Genomic DNA, 16,667 nt, shown 5'->3' with positions numbered 1-16,667 from the left:
TTCTAAATGATTGTCATAAACGTTAGCACATTAAGTAGTATTTAGAAAGCCATGACAAACTTGAACTAAAGTTGCACACACAAACAAGCAAAAATAATGTTAGAATGTAATCGCCTGGTGCCAATACACGGTATTAGGGCACGGTTGCTTATGTGTTCCAAATACCGTGTTTCAGTTATAATTCCAAAATGGCGAAGTGAAATATATATATTATTTCCTGAATCAATCATGCAAACCTCAATACGTTCTTCGATACAAAAGTTTTATTTTTGATGCGCAGATGCACGGTATTTGGAACACTGGTATGTTTAACAATATCAACTGTAACTATGGTTAAAATTTTCATAATGGTTCAAATCATATTATTTATGCAAAGTATATAAAACGGTCTACTATATAAAACATAAAAGACTTGAAAATAATCATACGTTATTTTTATCTGATCGATTGAAACTTGAATTTTTTTAACCTCACGGTAATAGAGCATGTCACGGTACAATATAAAGTATAAAAGCTAAATCATTTATGTGTTTCTCTTTGATATTACTGGAATAAATATCACCTCCATTTATTCAGCGACAGATGATCTGCATTGAAATATGTAATTGCTAAATTCTACCGATTATAAATTCAACAGCTCTATATAATCAATCATGGTACAAGCTAAAGCGTTCTAGTGGATTTATGGATCGATGATAATTCGGTCAACGAATTGATCTAACTGGCAAATGTGACTAGACTATTACACCATGAGATTTTGCGATCGCCTCATCATTTATCACTCGGCGCGCTGCCGCAGACGTTCCATCACTTCGGCTAAACGGTTGCGACGGTATGCGACCGGTATAAGCAGAATCTTCTTTTGGTGGCCAGACGAACCGAACATTTTCTTCAGGGCTGACTTTCCATCCTTGCTCCGCAAAATCATCTCGATGCCGTCATTCAGCACGGAAATGCTCAATATTTCCGCCCAGCGGTGGGTCCATTCACACTGCAAAGTTTTACGGTTTTAATATACAAACATCTGGAATATATGATGTGCTAACCCTACCTGCCAACCACCAAATAAATCACTCTTCGTAGCATAGATAATACGGCAATCGGTCAGAAGTACAACATCTTTATTGTCAATAACAGTCTCGTAGTACGCAAACGTATCAGTCGCAGTAAATTTCCCCTTGTCAATATCCCTAGAAAGAAAAATCGCCATTTCTATAATGTTTTTTTTTTATGGACTGGTGCACGCATATCTGGAACCAAGATATTATATCAAACTTGAATGAACCTATTTTTTCACGGGGTTTTAGTTTATTGCCTAACCTTTTGGAATATCCTTGCCTCAACATATTCTATCCAAGATTTATTGAAGGATACCTTGGTTCTATCGGTGAACAATAAAAAAAATCATGTTTTAATATTTTATATGAAAAAATCCAAGGTGAACGATCCATCAAACAGAGTAGGTATTAGACTACGATCCATCAATTGCCCATGTTGAAGAATTACAATGGAAAAACTTTGTGAATAAAGATCGTATGAATTTCCACCGTACAATAACTTGGTGGAAAACTACTTAAACAGTTGACGACTGGGATCTACAAACTGAAGAATCAAACAACTGTATAAAAACACTGTTTTCATTGAGGTTGTCATAGCATTTAAACTATGATTTATCAAACTTTTTTTGTGATCTAATCCACCAAGCATGCAAAATACGACTTTAACTTTCATTTAAGATATTATTTGGTAGAAACTTCACGATTATATTTAGATTAAATTGATTTCTCCAACATGCTTGCAGTCTCCATACAAAATTCTTCGTTTCTCTTATATGACAAAATAAGGTACCGCGGGGCAAGTGGGTAAATGGGGTAAGTGAAAACAATTGATATATTTTACTGAATATGTGAATTAACGTTTTAAACTCATGCGTAAACCTTTGAGGTCATTGAGAACATTACGATAGGTAAGAGATTTCTGAGATTTTTCAGCCATTATTGCATAATAGAGTGAAAAATTGTTAACCTTTCAACTGTTACTCCGTAACAAGTTGGCGGCGTACAATCTTATTTTAATATTTTCAGTGGAAAAAGTTGCGGAAAATAATTTCCTGTACCACTTCTTAGTTGTCCTCTGTGACAGTTTCAAACTACAATAAAAAAAGTTTTAGAAATCATTCGACGTAGACCTAAAAATAACTAAAATTAACAACGTTAATTTTCTCATCAGGTGGGGCAAGTGAAAAGTTTATCATTAGAGATTGAATTTGTGTTTTCTCTTTAAGTAGCCATATGTAAACATGGTTCGCAATTATCATAGAAAAACATAACGTGCTGATAATCCAAGAAACACTATACTGCCCATAAACGCATAATTGTCCCATGTGAATAGGAAACCCAGCAAACATGGGACTGACATGCGTTTATGGGCAGTATACTCAAGCGCTAAAAGCTATTAGAAATCATGGAAATTCTCTAAAAGATGTTGCCAAACATTACAAAATCAATATGTCTACTTCGGGCAGCCAATTAAAAGAAAGACGTTGACTGAAAAGTTGCAATATTAGAAAACACACGGAAATCTCGTGGAATGTCTATGTAAAGCTAGTTCAAAACATAAAAATGGGGTATAGGTCTATCCACATAAAAAAGACCCTAAATACGTTATTGAAGGATTCCGTTTGATTTCTCCCGAAGAGTTATCCGACGTCATATCCGACTTTCCCAAAAACAAATAACGAGCGGTGGAAATTCTTCAGCGCCGAAATGCAATTGCTGTCCTATAATGTAAGACCTAACATTGGAAATGTTGCAATTATAATGTTGTCGAATCATTTCAACTAACATAACTGAACAGAAGAGAATTGAAGTGAAAAGAATAACATTTTCTTTGTTTACATGTTACTTATGTTATTGTTCATCGGGAAGCCTTAACAAGTGTTAAAGCTAATAGAAATCGTAAATATAACTGTTTGTTTTTGAATTTATTGTTCAAAACGGTAAACTTTTCACTTGCCCCACTTTTGGGGCAAGTGAAAAGTAAGGAGACATTTTTCAAAAACTTTTTATGTATTTTTTTCTTCGATTTTTCATGAAAATCGTTTTCAGCATACTGCTTATATATGTTGGGAGTCAAGCTAAAAAATATACACAACCTCATTTGTTTCAATTTAAAGTCCCTAGAATTGGAAGAATCTCAACTATGCGAATTCCATTACCCACTTGCCCCACGGTACCTTACAATACTTTTCGAAACCATCAAAAAATAACTTTTGAGCATCGAAAGTAGGTATAATGAACTATGTTGATACTAATTGTTATATACACGAAGTTTGAACTCTGTGGCAAATTAAGCGATAAAGTTGGCTGAAATAGTCAAATTTTACACTTTGAACAGTCAATATCTAATAACTAGACGTGCTATTAAATGTCTGAAAACGAAAATTGATTCAGTAACCCTTAATTTTGTAAATAGCGGTATTTTGGTGCTTGAGGCAAAAACGTGTTCCACGTATAGTCACGTAAGTTATTCTCATATTTTGTCTGATGGATCGACAGCCTTGGAATTTTTTTTATATAAAAATGAATCAAGGATTTTTTGGAACGTTAGACCAAAAATCAAAAACGTTAGGACTAAAACCCTGCGAAGGATAATTCTAGGTTAATTCAAGTTGCGTGCGATGACAACTCACTTCAGTAGTTTATTCCCCTCTGCCTCTTTTTTGTTGTACGGTCTAACAATGCCATCCTTGTGCAGGAACCGAGGAGGCCTTAATCGAGCAGCTTCATCGGACAGTTCGGTAGCCCTCTTGACCGCATCGAAGCTTCCACTGGCAAAATCGGTCACGCCGGCAATGGGACGAGCCACCAAACCCACCGCCCCCTTTCCCAATCCTTTGAAGAACCCTTCGACTCCTTCCTCCTTGGCTCCACTGATGGGTTTGGTGAAAACGCCTGTCACCCCGTCAAACACTCCCATGACCAGCCCCTTACCGCTGCGAGCAATGCCTTCCTGCAGTGTGGCTGGCTTCTTGTTCAAAGCATCTCGTCGCTTCTTCTGGTAATCCTCGTCAAACGTGAGAGCAGCCAAGCCTTTGCCCATGGCTCCGGTAATTCTGTCGGGAATGATTACATATCGAATAATTGTGTTCTGGGAAGCGTCTAACTATTTGAAAATCTCAAAATCAAAAGTTTGTGTGCTTTTTTTATCACATAAAAAGAGGAACCTCAATGTTTGAGCCAAAATGTCAAGTTCAACAGGTAGCGTAATCAACTTAAAGGTGAGTTTTTTTTCAAGCTATAAATATAAACTTCAGCCAAGTTTGCATAAGTTCCTTTTTCTTCAAAGTTAAATTTATGAAAGGTTTGTGGAACATTAACTTTTTGTAACAGTTATAACTAATATTTGTTGAAAATAGTTTTCTCCAAATTTTTGTTTGTGTGCCTTAGAACATAACCTAATTATTTTGAGGTGAAGATGAATCGAAGACAAACGTTGAAGTTTCAAGAGCACAAATTTGGAGAACCGAACATCCGATTAAGTTGAAGACTTGATCGATTATTTCCCACAGCACTTTCAACAGTCTTCTATGAAATTGCAAAAAATGTTGTACGCACCTCGTTGCAGAACTCGATTTTCACAGCACTCGTCGTAATTATCCAACTCGGTAAGCCTCGTTGGAACAATGTACGGCTCGTGCTTTAAAGATAATTATTCTGCAACTTGTTGCGTAAACTACTAGCGAACTACGTTTCACAATGTTCTTCTATAGTCTACCGGTTACTTTTTCTACTCAGATCGCAAAGAACCATAAATGTTTACGAATTGTTGCGTATATTTCAGAATTTTGGTCGAAATAAGATTAAACTAACAAAGCAAACAAGAGAGACGCATAAATTCAAATTGCGCGAGGACTAGGAAGTAGCTAATACATAGCAATTCTGAACAATAACTTTTAAGTCGCTTGCGCCACTTCTAAATCCTAATATTTTTGGCTTAATTTTTGAGGTTTCTCTTTTTATGTGATTGGAATGAGCCCGATAATCACTTCTCCAAATGCCACTAGCCCGAATGATGAACATAGCCTATTTTTCTTTCTTGTAATCATCGATTATTGGTCCAAGACTTATAACCTAGAAGGCTTTTGGCGCAATGTGCAACTATAGATGAAGTGGAATTCAAGCTCCTCATTTTCGTGCTTATAGTATTCGAGCAAGTGATAACCGGGCTAGTGTTATAGAATCCCCAATGCTTCGACTAGATGCTATACTTACTTAGAAACAGCTCCGGCCGCCCCTCCAACCGTATGTCCAAACAGTGACCGTACACCGAGTACCAGCCCTTCGGCAAACTCGCCCGGCCCTTGAATAGCCCCTTGGAATGGTTCATAGAACAGATCCTCGACACCCTTTGTGAACCCTACCACTAAACCGTACGGATTTCCGATAACATCCAATCCCAGCACCAACACATACAGCTGCTTGACGGCTTGGCCACTATAGTGCGTCACGCATTCCGACACCAGCTGGCGCTGCGTCAGGAACTGGAACTCGCGCTCAAAGAACGCCAATCGAAATACTACATCGTTGATATCGGTGAGTGTGACGCCCACGCCTTGGAGAATGGTCGAAAGAATCCCCGGCAGAGCTTTCGATTCCGATCCGGCCATCGAAAAACTCACATGAATCTTCAACGGGCCCAAGTGAAGATTGTCGTAAAAGTTCTTTACTTCCGCCTGCGATTGGATGGCCACGTGTGCGTGAAGCGGTTGCGTTTGTACTTTCAGATCTTCCGTGAATAATCGTTTCTGAAAAGAGTCCATTGTTTAATAAAAAATATTTATCTAGACAAATTAATAACAGCCATATTTCCATGTGGGACGTTAAATAGTTCATGGGAACCCTACCGCGTATCCGAAGCACAGACAAACAGACGACATCGGCTACTTGCATCACTAACATAAGTTTGGTTCGCATTTGTCGTTTACACACTATACTGCCATCTGGTGTACGCTTGACGAAATACAGTAGAGATTAGAATAAGTTGGGGCAAAAGTTCGACCACAGTGGAATAATCAATATTTCCAGATAAACTGAAACAGTTGAAAAGAAATAAATACCACGCATTTTTAGTCATTCTGCCATGGAAATACCAAGATTTTTTTCATAAATAATTATTGTTCGAGCCCAGCAGGGTGGATCGAAAGGCAGCGGACTGTAATACACTTTGGGGGGAAAACACGGCGGAACAAAACACTTCGCGGCGAAAGGATCACTTCCGCGGGAGGATTGGCAAGGGCCAACTTTTCTTGGGATGCGAAGGAATTGAACGCGGACGGCTACGCTTAACTACAAACTTTATTCTCTTCTCTTTACATTAGTTTAATAATGATTTACTGTTTCTACGCAAACGATGCGTTCTCGGCGTCGAGTGAAAGTGAACTGATGCAGCCGTTGGGACTGCGGTTGGCTTCAGCAGAAAGTGGTGAGAAAATGTAACCGACATACGTTTCGGTGTCGACCACGCTGACGAACGCGTGTCGCTCACTGATTGGCAATAGGGTGGTGATGGGTATGCATGGGAATAGGGTGGTACATGATTTGCGCTTCCGTCGGGAGACGGAACATACACCCCCCGTTGAGGGTACTCAACAATCCTTACGTATCGGTTGGTCGGAACCAGGCTGGTTGTCCTCGATAGGTAGCACTGACAGCTTGTTGATTGGGCGGCGGAAGGTGGAACCACCGCTGTAGACGTCGACAGCTCGGACTAAGCCATCGTCACCAGGGTAGACCGCTGTAACACGGCCCATCTTCCAGTAGAGCGGAGGTTGATTTCGATCGTGGAGTAGAACTACCATGCCCTTCCTGATGTTGGGCACAGTTCGGAGATTCTTCTTCCTTGGCTGCAGCGTGTTGAGGTATTCCCGGCTCCAGGCGCGCCAGAAATGTTCTCGCATGAGCTGGAGATGCTGCCATCGAGTCAAGCGGGTTGCGTTGACATTCTCTAGGGAAGGCTCGGCCATGGCGGTGAGGGGACGGCCGATAAGGTAGTGGGCCGGTGTAATCACCAGCGGATCCGCAGGGTCGTTGGAGATGGTGAACAGTGGTCGAGAGTTCAATACCGCCTCGATCTCAACCAAGACGGTAGACAGTTCCTCGAACGTTAACTTGACGTTGCCGACGATGCGCTTGAGGTGGGTCTTCGCAGATTTCACTGCGGCCTCCCATAGGCCGCCGAACTCCGGTGCATCCGGCGGGATGAAATGCCACTCAATCTCACGGGAGCGGCAGAAGTCTTGGATGGTCGATACTGATTGTTGGTCTTGGAATTGTCGGTATAGCTCGTTCAACTCGTGGTGGGCTCCTCGGAAATTGGTGGCGTTATCCGAGTGGAGCTGTTGAACCATGCCTCGTCGTCCGATAAAACGCTTAAGGGACGCCAGGAAAGCATCGGTGCTCAAGTCCGACACTGCTTCCAGGTGGACAGCCTTGGTAGTCATGCACACGTAGACGGAGACGTATGCCTTGATCAACGCTGGACGGCGCGCTCCTTGCTTGATGATGAACGGGCCGGCGTAATCCACGCCGGTGACGGCGAACGGAGGTGATGGTACAACTCTGGCAGCCGGCAAGTTGCCCATTAGCTGGCTGGTGTTGCTTGGGTTGACTCGGAAGCATCTCACGCATGTACGGGTGATTGAACGAATGGTAGAACGAGCATTCAGGAGCCAATAACGTTGGCGCAGGGCGTTCATCAGGCCGGTCTGCCCGACGTGAAGCAATTCGATGTGCATCTTTTGCACCAACAGGCGTACAACCGGATCCTTATCCGGCAAGATGATGGGATGACGATTTTCGAAGGGTAGCAGCGAGCGATCCAAACGGCCGCCCACTCTCAATAGGCCATCAGAGTAAATCGGACGAAGGTTGGCGAGTCTCTTACAGGGTTCGTTGGCATTCACTCGCTTAATCTCGTCCGCCAAATGAACGAGTTGGATTACGTGGAGGATGGCTTCAGTTGACCGACGAAGTTCACCAACGGTCAGATGTCGGCTTGATACGCGCTGATTGCGAGGGTTTCGGCAGTTGTTGACGAATCGCAGCACGTACCCCATGATACGTTGAATAGTTCGGAAGCTACTGAACCTGGAGAAAAATGGAAACGGTTCGATACTTACAGCCGGACTGGCTATCACTCCTTTGAGTTCGGGCAACTGATCGTCTGGAACGAACTGCGGCAAGTCGATGTCGTATTCCACCCTTTGGAGGAAGTCCGGGCCATTCCACCAAAGCTGGTTGTTCTTCAGTGTTTCTGGTAGTTGGCCTCGGGAAACGATATCAGCGGGGTTTCGCAGGGACCGAACGTACTCCCATCTGTAGTCTCCGGTATTCTCTTGGATTACAGCGATTCGATTTCGTACGAACAACTGTAGTTGGTTGAGAGGCTTTCGTATCCAGGCCAGGACAATCGTACTATCGCACCACAGCACAATTTCCCGGAACGTCATGTCCAGGGCTGGTAACACCTTTTGCACCAACCGGGTGAGCAGTAGAGCGGCGCACAACTCTTTCCGAGGAATGGAAAGGTCATGCAGAGGAGCCAACTTGGACTTACTGGTGAGGAGTCGTAGTTTCGCCGAACCGTCGGCAAACAAGCTTCGCAGGTAGACACAGGCCCCGTACGCCACGGTAGAGGCATCGGAGAACCCGTGCAGCTCATACGCAATCACTTCATTGAAGGTTACGCATCTCGGGATATCGATTTGGTGCAAATGTGACAACGATGTTTGCAATTCTTGCCACTCTTGCGCTGTTGCTTCGTCGACCGGATCGTCCCAGCCGATCTTGAGCTGCCACAGTCGCTGTGCCAGGAGCTTCGCCAATACTATGACCGGCGACACCAAACCCAAAGGGTCGAAGAACTTGGCGATCTCCGAATACATCATTCTCTTCGTCACGCGTTGCTGGTCGGCTGCTGTCGTGGCCTTCGGATGGTTGGCGATGAACAAGGTATCAGCACTCGGGTCCCAGAGCAAACCGAGCACCTTGATGGCTTCGTTCACTCCTCGTTCTTCCAATGGCTTCTTCTGCTCGCGATCTTCTTCGGGGATGTGCTCGAGAAATTCTTCGGAGTTCGAGCACCACTTGTGGATGGGGAATCCTCCTAGCTCCAGGAGTTGCTTCAGTTGTCGCTGGGCTTCGATGGCCTCTTCCACCGAGTCTGCGCCGGAGAGCACATCATCCATATACGTTTCCTCTTTCACGATACGAGAGGCGATTGGAAAGGCATCGCCGTCTTCTTCCACCAACTGCACCAAGCACCTAGTAGCTAGGAATGGTGCCGATGCGGTACCGTAGGTAACGGTAGACAACTCCAGGACCCGCAGCGGTTGCAACGGGTGGGGTCTCCAAAAGATTCGCAGGAAACGACGATCTTGTTTCGCATGCAGTACCTGACGGTACATTTTGGATACGTCTCCGGAGAACGCTATCTTGAACTTCCGGAAGCGCAGGACGATGAAATGCAGATCATTCTGTACTACAGGTCCTACCTGCAGCACTTCGTTCAGGGACAGCTCGGATGCTGAAGACTTGGCGCTGGCGTCGAACACGACACGACATTTCGTGCTCGAGCTGGAAGGTCGTAACACCGCGTGATGCGGCATGTAATACGCTAGCTGATTTGGAGGGTCGTCGGTTTCCCGGACTTCGTGGCAGTGTCCAAGAGCTTCGTACTCCCGGAGGAACTCCACGTACTGCGTCTGCAGTTCTGGATTGCGGACGAGTCTCTTCTCCAGCATCAGGAACCTCTTGAGTGCTAGAGCGCGGCAGTCGTCTAGCTGGTTGATATTCTGCTTGAACGGTAGCTTCACGATGAATCGTCCATCTTCATCTCGCTGATAGGTGGACAAGAAGTGGGCTTCGCAGGCCAACTCCTCGCATGAAAGCTTGGGAACGTCTGGCACTTCCTCGATTTGCCAGAACTGCTGCATCATTCGCTCGACATCTTCGACGGTAGCGTGGTTGGATTGCTGGACGGAAACGTTTGTGACTTGAGGCTCGACGATGACGCCGGATACGATCCACCCAAAGTGAGTGTCTCGCAACATCGGAAGGTTGTCCGCTAGATTCAGCTGACTCGGTTTCAAAATGTCGAAGAATAGTTCCGCGCCGATTAGTAGATCCACCTTGTCGGGTGTGTGGAACTCAGGATCGGCCAGAACCACTCCGTCAGGAATGTCCCAGTGGTTGATGTTGATCTTGGACGATGGAATCGTGCCCGTCACTTTCGGTGTCACTAGGCACTCCAGGCTGGCTTGAAAGCTGGATACTCGGGATCGAATTCTCAGGGTTACCTTGTCGCGGGCAAGGGTGCGCAAGGCGTTGATACCAGTAATCGGGACGTTAGCTGGCTTCTTCGGTAAACCTAGTCGATTTGCTAATTCTTCGGTCACAAAATTTACCTGAGAGCCGCTGTCCAGCAGGACACGACATGGGAATGGCTGATTTCGCTTGTCAAACACCTGCACCACTGCGGTAAGCAGCAGTACCGTCTTGGACGACTGGGCGAAGTTCGACGAACAGGTAGTGGACACAGGCTGGTCCACAGGAGGATTCATCTGCCCCGACTTCGGTTGAACCGGAGCAGCCGGAACCGGTGGTAGGTTTACCACGGACTCCGCGGGAAGGGAAACGCTCGACTTCGTCACTTGGATGGGTGCCCCATCATCATGGAGCAGCGTGTGGTGCCGGCGTTGGCACTTGCGGCACGACTTATCGGATGGACACTCTCGGGAGCGGTGCCCTTTACGCAGGCAGTTGAAGCAAACTCCTGCAGCTCGAACCTTCTCTTGCTTCTGGGAGGCACTCAGCTTGTCCAATGCGGTGCACTGGATGTTCCGATGATCACCACCACAAATCTCGCACGCTTGCGAAATAGTAGTGGAAACTGCATGGCTCTTCTGGGATTGCTTCGAAAGTTGCTGGAATTGCCTCGGCTTCACTGTGGGGTTCGTCGTTGGAAACGCTGCATCGCAGTTTTCCAGGATCTGACACCTGGACTTCAGGAAATCGATGGTCTGCGAGTACTTGGGAAGCTGTCCTTTCTTCTGGGTACTTTCCCAGGCCTTCCGGGTTGACTTGTCCAGCGCTGAGATGATCAGATACACGATGATGTGTTCCGATACTCCGGTCATTTCCTGCTCGAGGTAGCGGAGGCTCTCGACATGACGGGTGGCTTCATTCAGGAGCGCTCGAAGCTCTTTGTGGGTCTCCGAGGTCATCTTCTTGAGGGACAACAACCCACGAATGTGAGTTTCCACAATCACGCGTTCATTCTCGAAGCGGTCCGTCAGAATTTCCCAGGCATGATCGTAATCTCCTTCACTGAGGACCTTCGTATCCAGGACACCTGCTGCCTCGCCGATGAGTGCCTTGTCGAGGTGATAGAGTTTAATTGCGTCACTATCCCCCGAGTTCTCCATCAAGTCTTGGAAGATGGCCTTGAACTTAGGCCAGGCGGCATAGCCCCCATCGAACGTCGGAATCGGTGCCTTCAATGGTTGCTGCTGGATGACCACTTGAGGTGCTGTTGCACTGGCTGGAGGGATAGCAGCTGGCTTTGCTGCCAAAATCAGCGCTTCGACGACGTTGGACGCGGCATAGTGCATCTCCTCGTAATCCGCGTATTCCTGTTCTTGCTCCTCCATCGCTTCGTCCGGTACCAGCCCCACAATGTTGGTATGGAGTTGACTGAACTCGGCGTAGGTGGCAGAAAGTCCTTTGGAAAGCACATTCAGTTGTGCCAATCCAATTTCTTGATTGCTGGCCAGCGTCCGGTTAATTCTTACCAGCTTCATCCTCACTTGGTTGCGCTGCCTTACGGCCTTCTCGAACTCCTTCTTGGTTTCTGGATCCATTTCTGCTTCCCACTCAGCGAATCCGTAAAACGATCCGGAAGTATCGGCAACGGATACCGAATCTTGGCTCTGCTGCTGCTGATTAGCGGTCTTTTCTTCGGCTTGCTTCGACCGCGTCACAGGCGGCATTTAGCACTGTTTTTCTTCGCGCTCTTCTTATTCAGGATCACGCACAGTTCAAACACTTTCGGACGCGTTTCGAAATTTAACTCGTCGCGAAAACACTTTTGCGCAGCGCACCAATTTGTGCACACTTTTTCTCGAACGCGCGAAAACTTTTCGGTCGAAACTTGCGACGCAGTTTTTCAGTTCAAAGTTTTTGCTCGGGCACTCACAGCAGAGGGAGCAATCTTGTTTTGGTTCACTTTCCACTTTGTTCCAATTTCGCGTAGCTCGTCTCGCACAAACACGTTTGGACATGCACAGCGTGTGCAAACTTTTTCACTTTCGCACGCCGACGACGCGGGCGGACGACGGCTCGATCCGGCTGGATCGTCACAACACTTTTTCTTCGCTTGCGCCACTCGGGCGGCGGCACAATGCAGGAAGGATTTTCACGGGTTTTTCTTCTCCGGATTTACCACTCGGCCGGCGGTCAAATCCGGCAGAATCTTCACAAGAAATCACTACACGGCACTAGTGATCCGGTTCGAAGGACCAGATGTTCGAGCCCAGCAGGGTGGATCGAAAGGCAGCGGACTGTAATACACTTTGGGGGGAAAACACGGCGGAACAAAACACTTCGCGGCGAAAGGATCACTTCCGCGGGAGGATTGGCAAGGGCCAACTTTTCTTGGGATGCGAAGGAATTGAACGCGGACGGCTACGCTTAACTACAAACTTTATTCTCTTCTCTTTACATTAGTTTAATAATGATTTACTGTTTCTACGCAAACGATGCGTTCTCGGCGTCGAGTGAAAGTGAACTGATGCAGCCGTTGGGACTGCGGTTGGCTTCAGCAGAAAGTGGTGAGAAAATGTAACCGACATACGTTTCGGTGTCGACCACGCTGACGAACGCGTGTCGCTCACTGATTGGCAATAGGGTGGTGATGGGTATGCATGGGAATAGGGTGGTACATGATTTGCGCTTCCGTCGGGAGACGGAACAATTATTATTGAAAATATTTTCAAGAACATGAGGAAACATTTCTGAAGAAAATCTTAAAGAAACCTCTGATGAACTTCTACAAGAATCTTCTGAACTTTTGAGGAAACCTTGAAAGATTTCCTAAAAAAATTGCTAGGATAATTGAAAAAAAAATCAATCGAATTTCTGTTCATTATCCAGCAGGATTTTCGGAATAAATTCCTGGAAAAACATCGGACGAATCGAAAATCAACTTTTGAAGAATCTACGTTTGAGAAATCATTCCAAAATATTTGTAAGAACTGCAAGAGTACTCATTGGATGAAATGCTGTGTGATTTTTTAGCAATACCTAGGAGTAATCGTTAATCAATTCTCGCATGAATCCATATGAAAGCGTTCGGAAGAATAACTGGAAATATCGGCGTAGGACTTTTTTTGGGGTTTCTTGAAAAACAAAAAATAATCCTGAACGAATTATTACATTGTCGATTTTCTTGAAAGAACTCATGTTGGAATCGTTGGGAAATCTTCTGGAGTAAAAACTGGAGAAATTGTAGAAAGAATTCGAGTAAAAAATATCTTTCGTCACGAAATAGACTCCTAAGGTTTTTCTCTGAAGTTTCTAGCGTATTGATGTTTTTTTTCTTTACGAAAAAAAAAAATGTTTTTATAAAAAGTGATTCAACAAGCAATTTTACATGTGCGGTAAATTTTTCGAAATCACTTTGAAAACATAAGTTTTTTTTCAATAGTCATGGAAAATAACTGAAAATAACTGGTGAGCATAGATTTGATGGTGATTTGTTTTATGATGATAATGGTCTGGGGAGCATCGTAAAATTGTGGTCAAGTCTTTAAAAAGAGGTTTGCTACCAGCCATGTAAGATGTGTTGAAAAAAGTTTACAAGCATTAAGTTGGGATGATTTTTACCTGATCTGACCCGGAGAGCTAATATTTCCCGACCTGTAAACATTTCCGTAAATTTCAATTGTTCTAAAAACTAAACATCTATAAGATTACATTGTAGCTGAAACAAAAGCAATTCGTCAAACATTGCCAAAATGGCAGCACTTTGAATAATTGTCAACTTTCTGGGCGGATACGGGTTGAGACCGCCCTACATGGAAACTGCGTAGATGAAGTTGCTTTCTGTACTCACCGCCTCAGCTTCCGTGATCTCCGTGCTGATCATCTCGAAGATAGCATTGACAAACAGCAAATCCACCTTGACGTGGAATTCCTGCATCAAGACGCGCAGGTACTTGAACTGCTTGACATTCGAGTGCGGAATAATTCGTTGCACCATGCTCATCTCAATGAACGGCTTGAACTCGGTTGTGGCGGCTACACTTTTCGGTGGCGGAATCGGAGCTAACACCACAGGGAAAATGCAATCCGCCAGCTGATTATCGATCTGGATGCGGTTTATCTTCGCGTGGAACTGCATCTGATGAGACGACGATTTAATTTCGAACCACAGACCCGGATAGAAGGTTCGCTTGATTGGTCGCTCTGTGGACTTTTTGATGATGCGATTGAAAAAGTCTATCTCCGCTCGTCGTTCACCTTCGAGGTAGTACTTCTTATTTGATGCAGCGCCAACTTCCACATCTCTAAGATATTGCTGATAAAGGTTTTCGACGTTGTATGTTTCCTGGATTTTCATCTGTTTGAAGCGACCGGAACGTTTGCGTTCCTCCCAAATCACGCCAGAGCTTGCGATGCCAATATACATCAAATCGCTTTGAATTACGTTATTCACCAGGGACAAACCCACGCCGTGTATTTCCAGTTTTATTTCCTGTGTAACCTGATCCAATCGACTAGCACTGTGCACTCCATAAGCGATATTTGCGTTGTCAGTGATCAATAGCACTCGCTGTGTACCATTCAAGAACGACACCCAATAGATATCTTTATCCGTTGGAGATTTGAACTCGCTAATGTCATCACGTCGCAAATCGTTATCAATTGAAACCAACTTGGAGCCGCTATCCCAAACAATTTTCCTTTCACCAGCAGGATTGACCCAGGTATGCAACACCATCTGGTTTGGCATCAATATCTTTCCATTTACGTCACCCTTCTCCTTGAAGGCAAATTCCTCAACCGTATGATTGATCAACATTGCGGGAGCATCACCCGGATGGTAACCAGTAAACGTAATGTAGATAGCCCCTTCCGTTACGTGCACGTCCACGTTGATTCCTCCGTAGCGATTCTTCAGCTGTAGCAAAGTACATTGCACTTCAGTATACTTGAAGGGTGCCGTAATTTGCGACTGATCAGCTGCCTTTACACGTAGCATTCGGTTGTCTTCCGTTTTGGGCCACAGCGGGACACAATCGTTCACTTTGACTCGGGTCCAAGGATCTCCCGGACGCAAATGTTCCTGCACTTCTATGTCGAAGTCGGCCTGATTGATCAGAACAAAGTACGGCATGAACACGATCTGCTTCGTCAACGAATTATGCGTCAGGGTATTGTGGACTCCAATCTACAAGCGTAGAAACAAGCATGACGATTTATCAGAATGTCGACTTCATTGTCCATGATTGATTCTCACCTGATAAGTCATGTGGTTTGCGTGGCAGTCGATGACCCCACTAGACCCCGCCACATCCAGCGAAAATTTCTCGCTCCATTCGCCGGTGTCCACCCGGATGGCGGCTTTCTTTTTGCCGAAGAATGCCTTCTCGCGGAACGAGAACAAAATCGGTCCTTCGTACTCCGGTGGGTGGTAGAGGATGTTGGTATTCTCATCGTTGGGCTGTATGTATGGGCAGAAACAAAACGTGGAGTCAGAACATAGTAGGATAATGGATTCTTGCATACGAAGAAAATGCTGCGTAAAAGCAGATTAAGTGCTATTAACAGAAGGTAACAGTATAATTATAGTGAACGATTGAAATTAGTAACGCAGAACAGAAACATCTAAGAACAAACAGGTACATAAACATCTTTCACCATTGTGACGGTGTAATGAACGAATACCTTGAACCAGTGTCGACAAGTGATGACATTGAATGTGTTCCAGTATGTGTAGATGTGGGTGAGTGAATTATTCAACTTCCAAAAAAGAATAACCATGCTGAAACATACAACGATAAGGAACTTTGCGCGCTTTATACCCAGGGATGCTTGATCGTAGAAGTCTTTCCAGAAATCAGATAAGATTTAGGGCGGCATCGATTTATTACGCAACGCTAAAATTTTTTGACCCCCTCCTCCGTAACGCTTTTTGTATGGAAAATTTTAAATTTTTGTTTGAGCCGTAACGCTTGAGCCTACTCTCCCCTCCCCCTAGAGCGTTACGTAATTTGTGGACGGCGCCTAATGTAGACCATTCTCCACAATGCCTTTCTATAGATGAATGATGTTATACATACAATACACCAAATAACAAAAGAATAGATTTATTAAAGGTATTCAAATTCAAAATTATTGCTCGGAATTATAAGCAAGAATTGATAACCTTTCGGAAGTCTTACAAAAAAGTGCTAAATTTGCGCAGCCCGATGTTATTTCCGAATACGACAATGCCAGATTCGATTTATGTGAATCCCTCAGGGCCCGAGGGAAACCAGATAAGTAAGACATTGAAGATGTTCTGGGTAGGCAGGACCTCGAATTCGTTATACTAATTTACAAAAT

General features: G+C 44.7%; 1 protein-coding gene across 11 annotated transcripts in view; it reads right to left on the bottom strand.

Moving 5' to 3' along the window:
• Positions 1-528: 528 nt before the first annotated feature.
• The window catches only part of LOC5573464 (vacuolar protein sorting-associated protein 13C), a 71,547-nt gene continuing 55,408 nt past the window's right edge, over positions 529-16,667 (bottom strand). For all 11 annotated transcript variants that reach the window (XM_021841513.1, XM_021841514.1, XM_021841517.1 and 8 more), the window contains 6 exons: positions 15,580-15,783; positions 14,173-15,510; positions 5,274-5,806; positions 3,692-4,114; positions 1,052-1,190; positions 529-991 (listed from right to left, as the gene is read on the bottom strand). In XM_021841513.1, the coding sequence (XP_021697205.1) occupies positions 779-991; positions 1,052-1,190; positions 3,692-4,114; positions 5,274-5,806; positions 14,173-15,510; positions 15,580-15,783 (2,850 nt within the window). In that variant the 3' untranslated portion in view covers positions 529-778. The remainder of the gene's footprint in view (positions 992-1,051; positions 1,191-3,691; positions 4,115-5,273; positions 5,807-14,172; positions 15,511-15,579; positions 15,784-16,667) is intronic.

Source organism: Aedes aegypti, chromosome 2 (genome assembly GCF_002204515.2).
Source record: "Aedes aegypti strain LVP_AGWG chromosome 2, AaegL5.0 Primary Assembly, whole genome shotgun sequence".
Taxonomy (NCBI): Eukaryota; Metazoa; Arthropoda; class Insecta; order Diptera; family Culicidae; genus Aedes; species Aedes aegypti.
Note: the sequence above shows the minus strand (reverse complement) of the source record. Positions and strands in the feature narration are given on the sequence as shown.